At 34.9% G+C, this 17,007-nt stretch overlaps 2 protein-coding genes, 1 non-coding gene and 1 pseudogene across 3 annotated transcripts; 2 read left to right on the plus strand and 2 right to left on the minus strand.

Annotated features, from left to right (window-relative positions):
- Positions 1 to 643: 643 nt before the first annotated feature.
- LOC100778864 (uncharacterized) lies at positions 644 to 5,119 on the minus strand (annotated as a pseudogene).
- Positions 5,120 to 6,951: 1,832 nt separating this feature from the next.
- On the plus strand, positions 6,952 to 9,789 carry LOC100500153 (basic transcription factor 3). Its single transcript, NM_001250678.2, has 6 exons — positions 6,952 to 7,060; positions 7,997 to 8,064; positions 8,367 to 8,515; positions 8,621 to 8,677; positions 9,052 to 9,090; positions 9,173 to 9,789. The coding sequence occupies exons 2-6, from the start codon at positions 7,997 to 7,999 to the stop codon at positions 9,343 to 9,345; spliced, it is 486 nt and encodes a 161-aa protein (NP_001237607.2). The 5' UTR covers positions 6,952 to 7,060; the 3' UTR covers positions 9,346 to 9,789.
- On the plus strand, positions 7,598 to 7,683 carry LOC112998603 (small nucleolar RNA Z159/U59). Its single transcript, XR_003263697.1, has one exon. It is a non-coding gene; the product is annotated as a small nucleolar RNA Z159/U59 (small nucleolar RNA).
- Positions 9,790 to 11,128: 1,339 nt separating the features above from the next.
- Positions 11,129 to 14,891, minus strand: NARK (nodule autoregulation receptor kinase). The gene is made up of 2 exons (NM_001251075.2): positions 12,200 to 14,891; positions 11,129 to 11,732 (listed from the first exon to the last, which is right to left on the minus strand). The coding sequence occupies exons 1-2, from the start codon at positions 14,799 to 14,801 to the stop codon at positions 11,371 to 11,373; spliced, it is 2,964 nt and encodes a 987-aa protein (NP_001238004.1). The 5' UTR covers positions 14,802 to 14,891; the 3' UTR covers positions 11,129 to 11,370.
- Positions 14,892 to 17,007: the final 2,116 nt, after the last annotated feature.

Below are 17,007 nucleotides of genomic sequence, written 5' to 3' on the forward strand. Positions count from 1 at the left end.
AGTAGTTCTAGAAAACAGAGAGATTGTACACCAAAATAGAACATTTCCTCTATAAAAATAGTATTAAAACAAATTAATACTAATTCCAATAAATTAGATAAGATTAAGTGATAATCATGGGACCAAACACATGTATCATGGAAGGATTTGGCTCCTCTGAAATGAAGAGATGCCTTTAGAGAACAAGTACACCCATAATAACTAATTAGAAAATTAATGATTGGAATTACGAAAAAATCAAATACATATGTAACAAACTCTAGAATTATTACAATTTCAACAGTTAATTTTTTAATCAACAGTTATTATTGCACTTTGTCTTCTAAATTCTCACTGAGGATTCAAGTCCATCTTGGAGGGCTCCTTTTTTCTTTTTGTCATTTTCCTCAATAAAAATAAATAATACTCACGCAAAAAAGCTCTCTGCATAAAACTAGGAGGGCCAGGATACTGACAATATTTCGGAGAGAGAGCAAGGTACTTGCACAATTCTTACATTTACAATCCTATCCTATACATATGCATACATACAATCGTAGAGGTTAGCTTTTGTATCAAGATCTAATGAAGTTGTCCAAAGTCCAAACTGGAAGAATTCTCTCCTGCTTAGAGGACTTGATCATTGACATTTGACAATATGAAATAAAACAAATGGAAATTGTATACAAAAGAAAGAGATTTATGTTCCTTTCCGAACAGCAATAAGTAGTACGACAAAAATAGGAGAAACAAGAAAAAGAATATACGGCAAAACCTGATTCATTGCACTTTCTTGAACCAGGCCATCTTTGGGGTAGTTAGATTTATTTTCAACAAATGCATCAAAATAATTCTGGTAGTCTGAGTTCTTTAAATAAAATTGAGATCCTGTTGTCTCCTTCATCATTTCCATAGCCTGCCAGAGTTTGTAATTAGCCATGAATGCAAATAAAAAAAACATATAGGCCTTCTTTTCCATTACCAGCTGGGACAGATAAGTAAGGTGGGCATAAAATAAATTTACGAATGATTGCTAACAATTCTACATGCGTCATGCGTGGGAAACATCATACAGTAGAGTGTTTTAAACACTAGACAAAGTACAGTTCTTTTAAATTCAACTTGCACTGTTATTTAGCAAATCATTTCGCAGTAAGACCTAAAAACATTGCCCACCAGAAATTACCTGAAAGCTGTACATGAACTGTCTTGCTTTCTTGCTTACTTTAGGATTTGGATGAGATTTAAGCTTCTCATACATACCTCGAGTCTCATTGGACCTGTCAATCATCACAATATGTTTTGAAATCTTGAAAAAAGAAAAACAGGCCAATTAATAATAAGCACCAGCACTTTCCAGTCTCATGCTGTAGTTGTTAGACAAAGTCCCAGTTGTAGCAGACTAACAAATGTAGAATCTAAATGTTCACCAAGACTGCTGGGCACGGCAATAAAAACCTACAACTTATTTTCAACAGAAAGAAAACAAGGTCTCATCATCAAAACTATCCGAGTTTCAGCATACCACGGTGACAAGGATTTCATTCCCATATTTTCCCCACAGATTGCAATGTCACCACTTTTGAACAGTTAAATTAGTTAAAGGCCGTCTAAAAAATTAAATTGCAACTTCACTTTGAGCTAGTTATATCTTGTCCTTTGTATCAGGCAAAATAATTGACAATAACGTGTTGATGGTGACTGTGGCTTAAAATTGGCCGCTTCAATGGCAAAGATACCCAACTACAGAATGAGCTTCAACAAAGCCTGAGCCATCTTAGCGAGGGGAAATCAATGCTTCAATTAGAGTTGAATTCTGGAGTCAAATCCTGTATTCCCAACATAATCTATTTTGGGAGGGGGAGGTGAGAGGTCCAATATCATCATTTTCAATCAAAAACCTCAATTATACAATATGATTGGGTGATGACATCAAGAAATGAAAACAAATTTCTGTTAAGGACCCAGATTTCTGAATTGGCCCCTATAAGGATATTCATAACAATATTAGACACAGCTAGGCAATACAAGATACCCAACTTGATTGTTTATCCTTTTAAGTTAAACTAACAGCATTATACAAAACACATAATTTTGAATAAAAAACAGTTATCAACATGATCACAACACAGCTGAATGAACAACCAAGCTTATGCATACTTAGTACTAGGATGTGTCATCAATTCTGTGTAGAACACAATCTGGTAGTTTCCTTGAGAACTTTAGATATGTCATGAAGTTTCTGACAATACCTACTGAGGGAGTCTTGACAAATCGACCACTGCAAAGCAGCTAATCCATGGAGCTCACTCTGCACAGACATGATTAATCTCATGCACATATTCCTCCAAATATTTTTTTCTCTCTCTAGTTTCCCTGCTAGAGTATATGTCATTACATTTAAAAGTTAAAAAACTAGATGCAATGCTAAGTTCAATTGAAGTAGAAAAAAAGGTCATCTTTCGCTGGTCCCTGTATTCACCTTCAATTCATGAAGCATGACTTTAGTTGGCTTTCAGAGACATGATATTAGCTTTTTATGGAAAAGATATGTTTTTTCCCCCACATCTGGTAAATATTTTTATTTAAAACATTTCCCTGGAAGGTTAATTTATCCATGACCTTCTCATAGTTGGGCAATGCTTCCTTCAGCTTTCCCACATTCATTAATAAGTCACCATCCTTCGATGCCTATAAATATCATATGCAATTTAGAGATTATGAAGTGCTGGGATTTTGAAGCAACACACAACAACTAAAGAAGAGGCACACAACTAATTAAATTAAAAATAATAAAAAAATCTAAAGTAAAAGCATTTGGAAGTTAAGATGTCCTAGCTAATTTTCATACATTTCATTTTTGTCTCATTTCCACCCACCCTCCTGCTCCAAATTGTCAATTGCAGCTCTGAACTGACGGCTTTTTGCTATAACCAATGAAGATTGAATTTATTAACCAGGAGGAAAATTGCAGTTCTATTACAAATCTAAGAGACTATTACTGTGTCCATAAAGTTAAGGTTAAATCAATTCAATTTCAAATTGGCATTTAGATGTTGCTTGATAAATTGATTTGATATTGACAGGCAAAAAGGAAAAAAAAGTTTGTTTACTTAAAAGTGTCAGCTTTGAAATTTACAATTTTCTTGTAAAAACAATTGCTTGAGATGAAATCCGTTAAAAGGCTCTAGGCTCCAAATTTAGTTTATGACCACTTAATGCATCTTGAACATTTTAGGAAGAACAGGTAAGTTGAATGTCAGTATATCATATTCTATCAAACCAAGTCATTTCCTTCATTTGAGTAAACCAAAAAAGTATAGCAACTTGAGCTGTCATTTTTTTTCCTATTGGTCATAGCCATCAATGTTAATGAAAAATATACTCAACAATCAATAACTATGATAGAAAAAACACCCAACAATGAGCAACAACATATTACCAAAAAAAGAAAAGTCATGCATAAAGGGAAAGAATGCCAGTAGTATTTGGATAACGCTAGATATGCTTACCTCCTCGCACTCATATTTTAGCTTTGGATCAACATTTAATCCAACTTTCTTCTTGTCAGCAGCAAGTAGCTGCTCTGTGCGTGCTTCTTTAACAGCTTTTTCTTCTTCAGTCTCTAGAACCTCTCCCGGACGTATAACTCTTCCACCACCAAACTGAAAAGGCCCAACCGAAAAGAAAATGAAAAGAGTGGACTAAGTTGGTTTCATTAGGCAGGAGCAGGAGCATTTGACAAACACTAAATACCATACTGTTTTTGAAATATTGCCAGGTCTAGGAAAGACACCCCAGGTAGAAACTTTTGGCTTGTAAAGTTCAGCCTCGTCCTCCTTATTAGTCTGTTCAGGTTCTGGAGTCGTTGCATCATCAAACTTGCTAGTGTCTCCAACAATAAGCTCCACCTCAGGCAAGTCACCATCAAAGAAGGGTTCCAAAATAGGAACCAATCAAGGTGGCAATCCCCTAGTCGTCTTCTTCTCTACAAAGCCAAGCCCCGCAAAATCCATCCTTGAAACTGAAAGTTCTCCCTTCTTACCAGCCTTATTGTCCATAACATTTTTTCCTGAACTCCTATCACTCACTCCCAGGTATCCTAAAATTGAATTTAGATATTCATTTTAGCAAACCAGGTAATTGGACACAAGTAGTTAATGTCATGAAGTTAAGATTGAATCGTTCAGGTAGTATCTAGTTCGTGGTGGAAACAATTATTGATCAGACTCAACTTTCCTCCCAGCCAAACTCCGGATTAGTAAGGGTCTCTTTTCCCTGATAAACTAGAAGGTTAAGACAAAAAAAAATCCATTTTAGCACAAAATGCATATTGAAGGACACACACATACCTTCTCGTTATACATTACATACTAAAGAAACATCAATGTAAGTCCAAGTGAGATGAAAGATTTCAACAAATTAACTCAGATCATTCTTCCTTCTTAATTTATTCTCCAATTGGTGCTTATGAAGAAGTTTATACAAACCTAAGTTCAACGTTTTATATAAAAGAATGGAGGTGGCAAGCATCAGTTAATTAGAGAGAGTTCTATTACATGAATCAAGCGCACGAATGAATTTACTCGCAATCGCAACAACAACAACAATTACTTATTACTACTACCTTGAGTTGTTTCACTAACAGCTGCAACTCCTTTATTCTGCTTGTACTTTTTGGCCTTCTCCGTTGCGATCTTGACAGAATCTGGCAAATCCTTTTGGGCCTCATTGTCATCATTATTATCAGCTGCGCTTTGCGTAGTTCCCAGACCAGAGTTCGGTTTTATGGACTCTTTATATGCTTCAGCCTTGCTAAACGCCAGCTTCACAGGATCAACGGGACCATCGGGTACGGGCTTTGGAGCGTCGGGCTCAGAAGATTCAGCATTGTCAGGGCCCACGGCCCAACACAGCGGCTTGGCGGGTTTGTTCGTTGGTGAAGGCGGGCCTGCTTTGAGTTTTGCCGGGGACACGACGCGCAACGAAGAGAACCATGGAGGCTGTAAACAAGCCATGTGTGTGAGAGAGAGAGGAAACGATCACGGATCACCACCGAGTTATACGTGTCGCAGTGTTTGCAACTTTGAGGAACCGTTACCGAGCCATTTGGTTTCTTCTGGTTCGTATTCTGTCGTTACTTGTTGGTTAGATTAGGCAAAGCAAACCAACAATTTTTCTAACATTTTTAATTTTTTATTATTATTTTATCAAGTTTATTGCTCCCTCATTTTAAAGCACTTTTCACGATTACAAAATACATATTATTTAATACTAGTAATATTTTTATTTATAATAATAATAATAATAATAATAATAATAATATAAACACTTTTTTAAAAAATATTATAAGTTATACAGACCACGATTTTTTATCTGTCGATAATGTAAAAACTTTGTTATATATTTATTAATCTCTCTTATTTATTCGTATTTAACTTAAATATTAATTAATATAAAATTATAAGAATAATGTTTGGTGGACAATTTTTCTTACGAATATCTACTAACGCCCAAAGGGTAATGGAGTAGTTGTAAATAGGTGAAATTGCTTATAATTTGAGTCAGTAATTATTTGAGTGGGTTTTTATGGATACTCTTAACGTGTCATAGGCACCCTTAGGATAGTATTGGGGTTATCTTTCTGTTCTACACTTTTATTCAACAAAATAAATATTTATATTTTAGGTTTTTTATCCATAATTGATCTCAAGAGTTTATAACAATTCATATATATTGTTTAACAAATTAAATTAGATCTTTGGTGAATGTATAAGTTTGACTTGATAATTGAAGAGATAAAAAAGATAAAAGAGATTGTGAATTCAAATTTTCTCAGTAAAAAATAATAATAAACTAACAACTAACATTAATAAATTAAATTAAAAAAGGGACCAGACCCTTGATTTATTTCATAGTTTAAAATAAAAAAATACAATTATAAATAAAGTGTGAAACTTATGTATAACTTCACACATCATAATACATCTTTTATATAATAAAAAAATATAACATTTACTTAGACAATTTTGATTAAATTAGGTAACATTATTATAAGTGATAAAACTTTATTTTTAAATATTTAATATATTTAGATATTAAAAGCTCAAGTTCGAGATCATCAATTAAGTTGAAATATTCTCCTGATTTTACTTAAATAAACATTTTTAAGGAGTTTAGGCCTAACTTCTTTCACAAGTGAACTAAGTGGGGTATTTGAGTGTGATGTAGGTCCTTTAGGTTTTTAGAAAGTTATATTTTTTAAAATATGTCATGTTGTAATATTATTAATGTGCAAATCTTTAAATATCACAATGCTAATAAAAAATTATACTTATATTTTAAACATGTGATACTGTAATATGACTTAACTTAATTATATTTCATTGTTATTTTATAATATACATAATAAAAAAATATTGACATCACATTTAAGATTCTTAACTAACATTTAGGTTACTATATTCAACTTGGACATGAAGTCCTATTCACACAAAAGATATTAACGAGTTTTTTCACGAATTTTACACTGTATCTATTTTTTTCTTTCTCTATAAACTTAAAAATATATATTTTCTATTTTGTTTCTATTGTTTTCTTAAGGCATTATATAAGTTCTTGAAGACATTTTAAATTTATTTATTTTAATGATTAAGCTCATTATTTTTTTTCTTTCAATATATTTTTATTACCTTATATTCTTATTTAAAGATGTTTTCAATCTTTTAATTTTATTGTATTTTTTTATTTATATCTATTAGTTATAAATTTTAATTCGATAAACTATTATATTAGTATTTACAACTCATTCCGTATATCGCAGGGATATAAGGGCTTGCATCTCATTTCACACCCACAATCTCCTATTTGGAAATGGGCTTTTATTATTGGGTCAGAATAATGACTAGGGCCAGCCCAACAATATAGGGTTTTTACTATAAAAATGAAAAAAATAAAAAGGTTAGGGTTTTTGAAGGCTCGTTGATATAAAAGGGAGTCCTTATCTTCTCATATTGTTTAGGTTTTCTTAGTCAGACTTACCCCTTGCTACCAACACTGAGCTTAACCGAGCTTCGCAAAGGTACCATCTTTATTGCTCTACCATTCAATCACCAAATTTCATCTCCTTTTCGTTGTACCTTGTTTGGGTTTATGTTAATTATTGGTTACATCGGTTTCTCGACCATTTGGTTTAGACCTTCATGTAATGTTTTTGTGATGTGATGATTTCGAGTTCTATTTGATTTTTTCGTCTTCTGAATTGGGGTCCTTTCATTGGGATTAATATATTGTTTCTCTTTTTCTTTATAGATGGGTTTTTGGAGACGACCGATTTTTAGTTCTAATTGTTTTTTTTCATCAATTGATTTTAGGGCTTCTATTTTGTCGAATCATGGATTTTTTTCCCTGTTGCATAGTGCAGCTTGGTGGAAAGTGTTGGAATAAAATTATGATGGTTGCATTTGATGAATTTTTTTAGATATTATGTAAAATTATGATGGTTGCTTTTGATGAAAGTTTTTAGATATTATGTAATATTATGACATGGAGTTAGAGTTACCAATTCAATTTAGGGTTACTATGTCGCAAAAGGTATTTTCAGTTAACTGTTCACATTGCCTCCGAGGATGAACAAAAATAAAACTTTCGTTCTTCTTAGCTGTTTCCATGCGGAAAAATATTGGAGACCTGAACTGAGGAGGCTTTGGAAAAGATCCTTCTGTGTTCTATATATATGCTACTTTGCTGGTCTTTCTTCAGATTGCATGTTGTGATTTTCTATTCTGAATGCATCTAGGATTGTTTGTCTGTTGTAAGATGTCGTAGTTATCTTCTGCTTTGTCAGAATCATTTGTGCCATGTATGCTTCAATAATACTATGTAGCCTGTTTGTCTGTTGTCTTGCTTTTCCGTTGTACATTTCCTCTCTAGTTTTATTACCATTAATTTTTGGATCTTTGTAAGGTCCTAGTTGGTTAGGGTGAAATTTATGTTTTTCTTATTTGCCTTTACCCAGATGAATCGGGAAAAGTTAATGAAGATGGCCGGTTCGGTTAGAACTGGAGGAAAGGGTACTGTGAGAAGGTATATCTATGCATTTAATCAGGGATTTCAATGAAAAATCAGTTCTCTTAGTATTGCCAATATTAGATTTTAATTTGCTATGTTCTTCAAATTGCTTTGATAAATCTTGTTTCATTGGATGTATCAGTCTCATATGGACATATGAATATTTTAGCTTTTCTCCCCCTCCCCGCTCTTCCACTATGCACTCGGTTGTGGGTTTTCACTCAATTTGTTGGCTTTTTAGTTTTTTTGGAATTGAACACAAAATGCATCTGTTGTGTTGAATGCTCTCTTTATGTTTTGTCTTATGTTTGTTCTAGAAAGAAGAAGGCTGTCCACAAGACAACAACCACAGATGACAAAAGGCTTCAGAGCACCCTGAAGAGAATAGGGGTGAATGCCATCCCTGCTATTGAAGAGGTCAATATCTTTAAGGATGACGTAGTTATCCAGTTTCTAAATCCCAAAGGTAATATCAGGTCCATGATATTTAGAACATTTATATTTATATTTTTTAATATAATAGGCTATATATATTTCTTCAATTGTATTAAGTTGGAAATTTTCTTTCCAGTTCAAGCATCCATTGCTGCTAATACTTGGGTTGTCAGTGGTTCACCGCAAACAAAGAGTAAGCAACTATATCTTTCTTCTTCGTTGTCATATGCCTTGCTCTAATTTTTTCTCTCTCAGAGCATTGCTAATTTGTTTGTACATGTTGCAAAAGAATATATTTAAATAATAACTTTGGCTGTGTCAATCTTCAGGTTTTATTAGTTAGGCTTTAATGCATTAAGGACATGATAAATTGATAACCTTTGTTTAGTATGTCAAGTTGGAATATCTGGAGTTTTTCATATTTCGGACTATACCATGGCATTGCTTCCCCCAATTTCTAGAGTTTATGTCAACATTCGAAGAAAGCTTTTGAAAAATAAGCAATTAGTTAAATGATTTATGACTGAATTAGTATTGATAATTGACATAAATTTTTCTGTTTTACAGAGTTGCAGGATATACTCCCTAGCATTATCCACCAATTAGGTATGTATTTTGAATTTTATCAAAGTCATCTTTGGTGTTTCTTGTGCCCTCTCAACTAAAAATTTCGATTATTAAAATGCAGGACCAGATAACTTGGAAAACCTGAAGAAGCTAGCCGAGCAATTCCAGAAGCAGGCTCCTGAAGGGGCCGCTGGTTCAACCACAGCTCAAGAGGAGAATGATGACGACGTCCCAGAGCTTGTTCCAGGCCAGGATTTTGAGACAGCTGCTGAGGAGACCAAGGCTGCTTCTTAGATTGTGCCATCGCTAAATATCTCCTGTGTTTTAATTTTTTCTTCTTCTTGATTTTCCATTTTAAGTATTTCAGGTGTTTGGTTCTCCTGTCATATACTTTAAACAGTTCAAATACTCTATTAAATCTGCTTTCCTTCATCTAACTAGGTATTCAGTTTTTGACTGCACCTGTCATCCTCAACACCGTTTCAGTTTATCAGCATTATTCGTGGTTCGGTAGTTAATGTAAGGGGTATTCAATTCCTGTCCCGTCTCACTAATCTGGCTTGATTTGAAGTTAGTTTTGATGGATTTGAGTTCTAAACCAACGTGTTTTTGGTACGAGTTGGTTATGATTTGGGTCATCATAACCTAGTTTGAAGTTGCAATTTAGTCCCTGAAATGTACACGGTTTCATGTTAGTTTCTGAATTTAAATAAATTAAAAACTTCTTGTTTGTTATTATTAAAATGCTTTATCTGAATCGAAGTACGGATGTGAATGGGGAAGTTACTATCAATGATTTATTTTGATTGTTCTATGTAGACACTTCCATTAAAATTAACTTCACATAGAGATCAAAATGAGTGCTATATTATAGTTTATTAATTTTTATTTTTTTTTAACATTTTGATAATTTTGAGAACTAAATTGATAGTAAGTAATAAATTCAATACCAAATTGATCATTTACTTATTCTTTTTTCGTAAGTTTTCGTCAACTAAATTCCACTAAAAATTACCGAACATATTCGTTTCTGCATGTAATTAAAGATTATTTGGTATCGAGAAAATCTTGAAGTAGAATTTAGAGCAAACACTCAACACTATTTTCTAATTTATAAAAAAATTATTAAAATTTTTCTCAAAATTAGAAATATGAAATATTTTAATTTTTTATATTTTAAGTAAAGAATAATTCTTAAAAAAAATGAATGTGTACTAATTTTAATTCCAAAAATTATTAATTGAAATGGAGGGAGAATAAAAATGTCTCACATTTGTAATCTTAAGATTTTATTTTTAAAAAAAAATCGTTAAAAACTAAAATAGAATGATTTTCTTAAAAAATTAAATAATATTTTTACTCTAAATTTTGTTTTAATTACAAGTGATTCGGAGTTTGGACACCAAACATTTAAAATCATAACTTGTTTTTAGATATCAAAACTATTGGCATTTAAAAAAATCCATCTCCAAATGAGGAAAACTAATTATTTAATTTAAGTAACTTTGCATCTCCTTTTTTCTTAAAAGGTAAGGCGCCGAATAATATGGATATATCAACAATGACCAAATATTGTCACACAAGATTTGTAGTACTTTACGCTTCATATATATTCGAATTTAGTCTCTTTTATGTCTTTAAGACAAAGTAGTTCATACTTATGCTAAAAATGTATAGTTATATACTAGATATTAAAAAAAAAACCTTGTATTTTAAATAATTTCAAATAAAATTGATACCTTCATCAAAAACTTCGTGTGTCTCTTTCCTTAAATCTTCATTATTCAAAAAGTATATTAGATGCAGCTAATTTGAGTTGAGTTAATTTAAATATTTCATTTAAAAGGTAAAGTTCTTAATTTCAACATTTATTTTTCACTCACAAAAACATGAATTTAGAATAATTTTATTTAAGATTGTACTCTCCGATTATGTGACGGTAAATAGTAGATAAATCCTAGACAGGAACAAGGATAAATCAACTTTTTTGGCAAAACGACATTACAGACACAATTATAAATTATGGACTCTGGGGGAGAAGAAACAGTAGCAGTCACAAATATTTTATAAACAACAAGTCTTTTCTACAAAAATTCTTGATACATGCACAATGGGGAAAATCCTTCGAATTACTTGACAGTTGACACCAATATTACAAAATTAATTAAAACCTATCTTACATTTGATACATAGTTCACATTTGATTCGTTGTTTCACTTCCGACAAACAACAGATGAAAGTTATTCCTACAGTTTTCGTCTGTGTTAATTTATTTTGAAAAGAAGTGATTCTGGATCGATGAGCAAATAACTTAATTAACTAGAGATTAATTAGGTTGTGAGTGTGAGTAGCAGAGTGAGGAGGCTCTGAGAGCATATGAACGACTTCCCTCATGGTAGGCCTAGCGGGCCCCATTTCTTTAACACACATCATAGCTATGTTGAACATGTAAATGACACTTGTCAATGGATACCCACTCAACCTTGGGTCCACCACTGCCAACACCAACGCTGCATCCGACGGCTGAGCGAGCTCCAATCTCGTTTTGTTGACCCATCCAACGATGTCCACCCCGTCTCCAAACTCTCCCACTGGCTTCCTCCCTATTATCAGCTCCAGCAGCACAACGCCAAAGCTGTACACATCACTTTTCTCGTCCACTTTCAAAGTGTATGCATACTCTGCGCAACCACCAGAAACAAATTAAATCACTCAACTTTTCAACTTCCAACCCATCTAAAGTAAACGGGAATTAACAGTAAAATAGTAACTTTTCTAACCCAAGATATTCTTATATTAGTATTCAAGGACTAATATCTTCAGCAAGAATTTTTAACAGAGTTTGTGATCGTAATTGGAATCATATGGTCATATTGATATATTATCAAATATTTTTAAGAGTGACTTTTCCAATTAATGTTTTTTCAGACACATGAGTTTAAATATTGAACTTATATGTCTTATTTATCAAGTCATGTTGATTATATTAGGTGATGTTTATAATATGAAGTTGGTATTATTAGATATGAAATATTTGATTATATGTTGAAAGGATAAAATTATATGTATAAGTATGCATGTTGTACGTTATCTGCATGGTATATTAAGATTATGAAGAAGGAAAAGAGAAAATAATAATGAATGGAACCTGGAGCAATGTAGCCGTAGGAGCCAGCAATGGAGGACATGGACTGAGAGGCGCCAGGGTCGTACAAGAACTTGGCAAGGCCAAAATCAGCAACATGGGCCTCCAAGTCCCCATCCAGCAATATATTATTAGACTTGACATCCCTGTGAATGATAAGAGGGGAACAATCATGGTGCAAATAGCACAGTCCCTTAGCAGCTTCCACCGCAATCTTGTACCTCATTTCCCACTTCAAGTGCCCTCCTTTGGCACCATGCAGCCATTCCCCTAAGCTCCCATTTGGCATGTACTCATACAGCAGCAAGTTCGTCTCCTTGTTCGACACGTAACCTAAAAGCCTCATTATGTTCCTGTGCCTTATCTTCCCCAGCGTTTCTATCTCCGCTTTGAATCCGTAATCGTTCCTTCCACTCCCCGCCCCAACCAACCGCTTTATCGCCACGTCTGTTCCGTTTGGCATGGACCCGCGGTACACGATCCCTGCCCCTCCTTTTCCTATTATGTTCTCCTCCTTCAGACACTCCACCACGTCCTCGGCTTTGAAGTTCAGCCGCTGGAACGCCGTCAGCTTCCACGTCTTCGCAAGGTTCATCTTCCTCCTCCTCATCATGTACACCGTCACCGCCACCAGCAGCGCGGCTGTGCCCAGTGCAATCACGATGACTATCACCCTCGTGGATTTCAAACTCCAAGGGCCGCGCCTCTTCTTCAAGGCGTCGTCAGGGTACAACGAGGAATTCGGGCAAGAGTGGGAGGTACAGAGGTTGGGGTTCCCTGCAAAGGATTTCTCGCTGAAGACCGCGAACTGACCCCCGGTTGGGACCTTGCCGATGAAATTGTTGTTGGATAGATCCAATGTGGTGAGACTCAACATGAAGCGAATCTCCTCAGGGACTGGCCCTGAAATTTGGTTTATCGACACATTGAAAATGCTCAAGTCCGTGAGGTTTTTGATTCCCTTCGGAATCTTCCCTTCAAGCATGTTCCGGCTGAGGTCCACGGCGGTGAGTGAAACGCAGCGAGTCAACGTCGTTGGGATTGGTCCGGTTAGATTGTTGCCGCTTATGTTGACCACAGTCAGCATCGGTAGGTCAAAAACCTCTCCCGGTATTTCTCCAACGAACTCGTTTGCGTCAAGTGAGAGAGTCTGCAGTGCCCTCAAGTTCTTCAACGCTGGGGGAATTTTCCCACTGAATAAGTTGTTGGAAAGAGTGAGAATCCCCAGGGATTCGCCGGAAATCTCAGGAGGCAGTTCGCCGTTAAAACGGTTATTGGCCAGCTCGATTATCGTGACAGAAGGTAGTTTGAAAATCCCTGACGGAACCACGCCGTTAAGGTAGTTATTGGAGGCTCGGATCTTGGTGAGAGACTTGCAGTTACCAATCTCGTTAGGGATTGGACCGCGGAAGAAGTTATCTGTGATCATGATCGTTTGTAACCTCCCACTCTTACACAAATCTCGAGGGATCAACCCGGTGAAGTGATTCTTGATGACGTCGAAGAACTTTAACTTGCCGTTTTGCCCAAGGTTCGGAGGTAGCACGAAGGAGAAGTTGTTATCCCAGAGCTGCAGCGTTTCCAGATTCGGAAGCTCGCCGACGAAGGACGGAACTGAGCCGCGAAGATTGTTTTGGAAGAAGTTCATGAGAGTGAGGTTTCTAAGCTGTGAGAAGCTCATCGGTATCTCACCGGTGAGGTCGTTGATGGAGAGATCAAGTGACATGAGGCTCACCATAGCGGAGAGCTCCGACGGAATGGTTCCGGTGAGGTTGTTAATTTGCAGGAACAACGTGTCAAGGTTTGTCAGATTTGCAAGGCTCGGTGGAATCTCGCCGCTGAGGTTGCAGCTAGAGAGGTCAAGGTATCTCAGAGATTTCATGCTGCCAAACTCCGGTGGAATTCCACCTTCGTAAGCGTTGTTGTATCCGAGTTTTAGGTACCTCAGCGTCTTCAACTTCGACAAACTCTTGGGAATCTTCCCCGATAAGCTATTGGTGCTTAAGCTTAAAAACTCCAAGCTCTTAAACTCCGAGTAACTCTCCGGTATGCTGCCGGAGAAATAGTTTCCGTCGAGCTTCAGGTATTTTAATTTCTCCAGTTTCACCAACTCTACGGGAAGCGGTCCGGTGAAGTTGTTGTCGTAGACGTCGAGGACCTCCAGTTTCGTCATCGGAAGGATAATTTGGCCGGGGAAATGGCCGGAGAAGACGTTGTGAGAGATGTTGAGGTGCTTGAGGGAAGTGAGGGCGGCGAGCTCCTTGGGAAGTACGCCGGTGAGGTTGTTCTGCGAGACGGTGAGGTTCTCGAGTTTGTCCAATTGTCCGATCTCCGGCGGAAGGTGACCGAAGAGAGGAACAAACGAGACGTTGATAGCAACGACTCGAAGTTCTCGGTCGCATTTTACGCCTGAAAAGAAACAGTGTGCAGAAAGCGAGGGGAAAAACTTCCAGTCATGGAGAGCGTCGTCTTTGGCTTTATCTCCTTTCATGGAGTCCTTCAGCTTCAGAAGCGATTCCATGTCAGTGAACGAAGAGCACGTTGCCACGCGCAGCCATATGAAGAAAATAAACAATAATAGCGTGTAGCACACACAGCTTCTCATGTCTCTCTGATTTTGCTTTGCAGTAGTACTACTCCCTCTCTCTTATATACTTATGCCAAATGCATACATTTGCCTGCGTCCTTATTTTTACACCACACACCACATGCTGCCTCTATTTATATACACCGTTATGTTTGTATATTATTAAATTAAATAGCTTATATGCATGTACAACACTGTACCATATGGTGGCACGCAATACTAATTAATTCTGTTTGTATGAAATGGGAAAAGTTGTTCAAAGTGGATGCTTAGGAAAAAAAAAAAACAATATTCATCAGTAGCTAGCCACACAAGATCCACTATAAGTCTGTGAAACATGAAGTATAATTATGTTTCAAGAAAATTGTATACAATATAACTTTCTAATGCGGATTAATTATATTGATTCTATAGTGGTGGGAGAGGTCCTACAAGCAATTAGTTTAGAGGAGAAATTTTTATGCAAGCCTTGTCTGTCACAAATCTTTTATTCAGTGCGTGTGTACAAAGTTAATTATTCTTGATATATATATTTTTAAATATGACTGAAATATTCTTACATTTTTAATAAATAAATATGTATCGTAGAAATTTGGGTCATGCACTTTACTAAATTGTTTGATGATGATGGAACTTAATTATAATACGATTGGTTAACATTTGGCCGGTGGCGTATAATTAATGAAATATCCTTGCTATTCGCCACTGGCTGTTAAGTCTACTCAACGTGGAGTTAGCTTTTGTGAAGACAAAGATGCAATCTCTTCGTGACCATTCTATGGAGGTTTAAACTTTCCATGAGCCTAACTTTGGAACCAAACAAAAGTGGTTTTTTGTGATTCACCAAATTAAAAAAGGGAATAAAAGAAACTTTTTTTTACGTGAAAGTCTTCTTAGCTACTATGCTTTGGTATGTCACTGGGATAATTATTATCCATGGAAAAGCCAAAACATCAATTCTCTGTTTTAAGTTGTTCTGTCAACGATCAAGCACTAGATATTGAAGAATCGTATTCCATGAGTGACAGTTAAAGGGTACGCATCAACAAAAATTTAAAGCAAATTATTCATCGCAAGTGGTTATGTTCGATCCCTACATTACTAAGTTAAATGTAAATTACTATTTGCTTATAAAAAAAAATGTAAATTGCTATTGTCGTATTTTGAGAGGAGAATAAAGACAAACGAGACGATATACGAACGATGTATTGTATGGATATATACATAGAAGTTATCATGGGTGCATGCATGTAAAATATATTCTCCTTTTTGCATGTTAAAAAAGTAACATGTTCATCTCACAATATATATATATATATATATATATATATATATATATATTTTGTCAGTTTAAGTCAAATGAGTTCTGTAAATTATCTTTATTTTCAATTTTAACTATAAAATTAATGCTCTTAATTTTATTATTAAAAATGAAATATAATGATTTGCGCCACTGATACTACAATATAAAGGAGAGTGTATATATTTAAGAATTTCTATACACTTGTGCTAAAAGAAAGTAGAGACAAGATTTTTCTTTTTTCCTTTTTTAAATTTAAGGCTTAAAAAGGTGTTGCATCTTACAAGGTCAAGATATTCTCACACAATGATGCTTCAAGAATGGGTTCATGCCCGTGCGTTCAACAATTCTTTCATATATAGTTCTGGCCTCTGGGAATTGGGAGCCACTGATAAATGGATGAGTGGTACATGCTTCTCAAAAGTGTTTCATATTGTCCTTTTGTCAACCCCAGTGATGATTGTGACAGTGAGTTAGTGTCCGTGAAGTGCCCATAAAAATCTTCTATGATTGGCCCTTTTCTTAACTTCGTCTTTTTTCATGGCAGACAGTTTTTAATTTTATTCTCTAAGTCTAAATAAATTCTATATTTCATTATTATTTGACAAGATGATACATATATATATATAGGGGACTACAATTATAATCTAATTAAGCTAATAAGGAGTGATTGAATCCAACACATTTATCTTGTGAAGATACAATTTTTTTTTTCATAATAAAAAATTTAGGTGAGTTGAATTGACCTAAGGACTCATAAGGCTAAAGATTATTTATATAGATATTTATAAATTATTGATCAATAAAATTCTCACCTTAACAAAAAAAATCAAATTCATATTCTTATAGGATATGAGTTGGTTTTTCACTAACTAGATCAACTTTTTTTTACTAGTGAAAATAAAATTTATATATATCTTTTCT

The sequence above is a fragment of the Glycine max genome, chromosome 12 (assembly GCF_000004515.6).
Source record: "Glycine max cultivar Williams 82 chromosome 12, Glycine_max_v4.0, whole genome shotgun sequence".
Classification (NCBI taxonomy): Eukaryota; Viridiplantae; Streptophyta; class Magnoliopsida; order Fabales; family Fabaceae; genus Glycine; species Glycine max.

Excerpts from the sequence above, each read along its gene's own strand:
- LOC100500153 (NM_001250678.2), top strand. The coding sequence starts at position 7,997 with ATGAATCGGGAAAAGTTAATGAAGATGGCCGGTTCGGTTAGAACTGGA. Across the intron at positions 8,065-8,366 it reads GGAAAGGGTACTGTGAGAAG|AAAGAAGAAGGCTGTCCACA; the intron begins GTATATCTATGC and ends TGTTTGTTCTAG. Across the intron at positions 8,516-8,620 it reads CCAGTTTCTAAATCCCAAAG|TTCAAGCATCCATTGCTGCT; the intron begins GTAATATCAGGT and ends TTTTCTTTCCAG.
- NARK (NM_001251075.2), bottom strand. The coding sequence starts at position 14,801 with ATGAGAAGCTGTGTGTGCTACACGCTATTATTGTTTATTTTCTTCATA. Across the intron at positions 11,733-12,199 it reads CTACGGCTACATTGCTCCAG|AGTATGCATACACTTTGAAA; the intron begins GTTCCATTCATT and ends GTGGTTGCGCAG.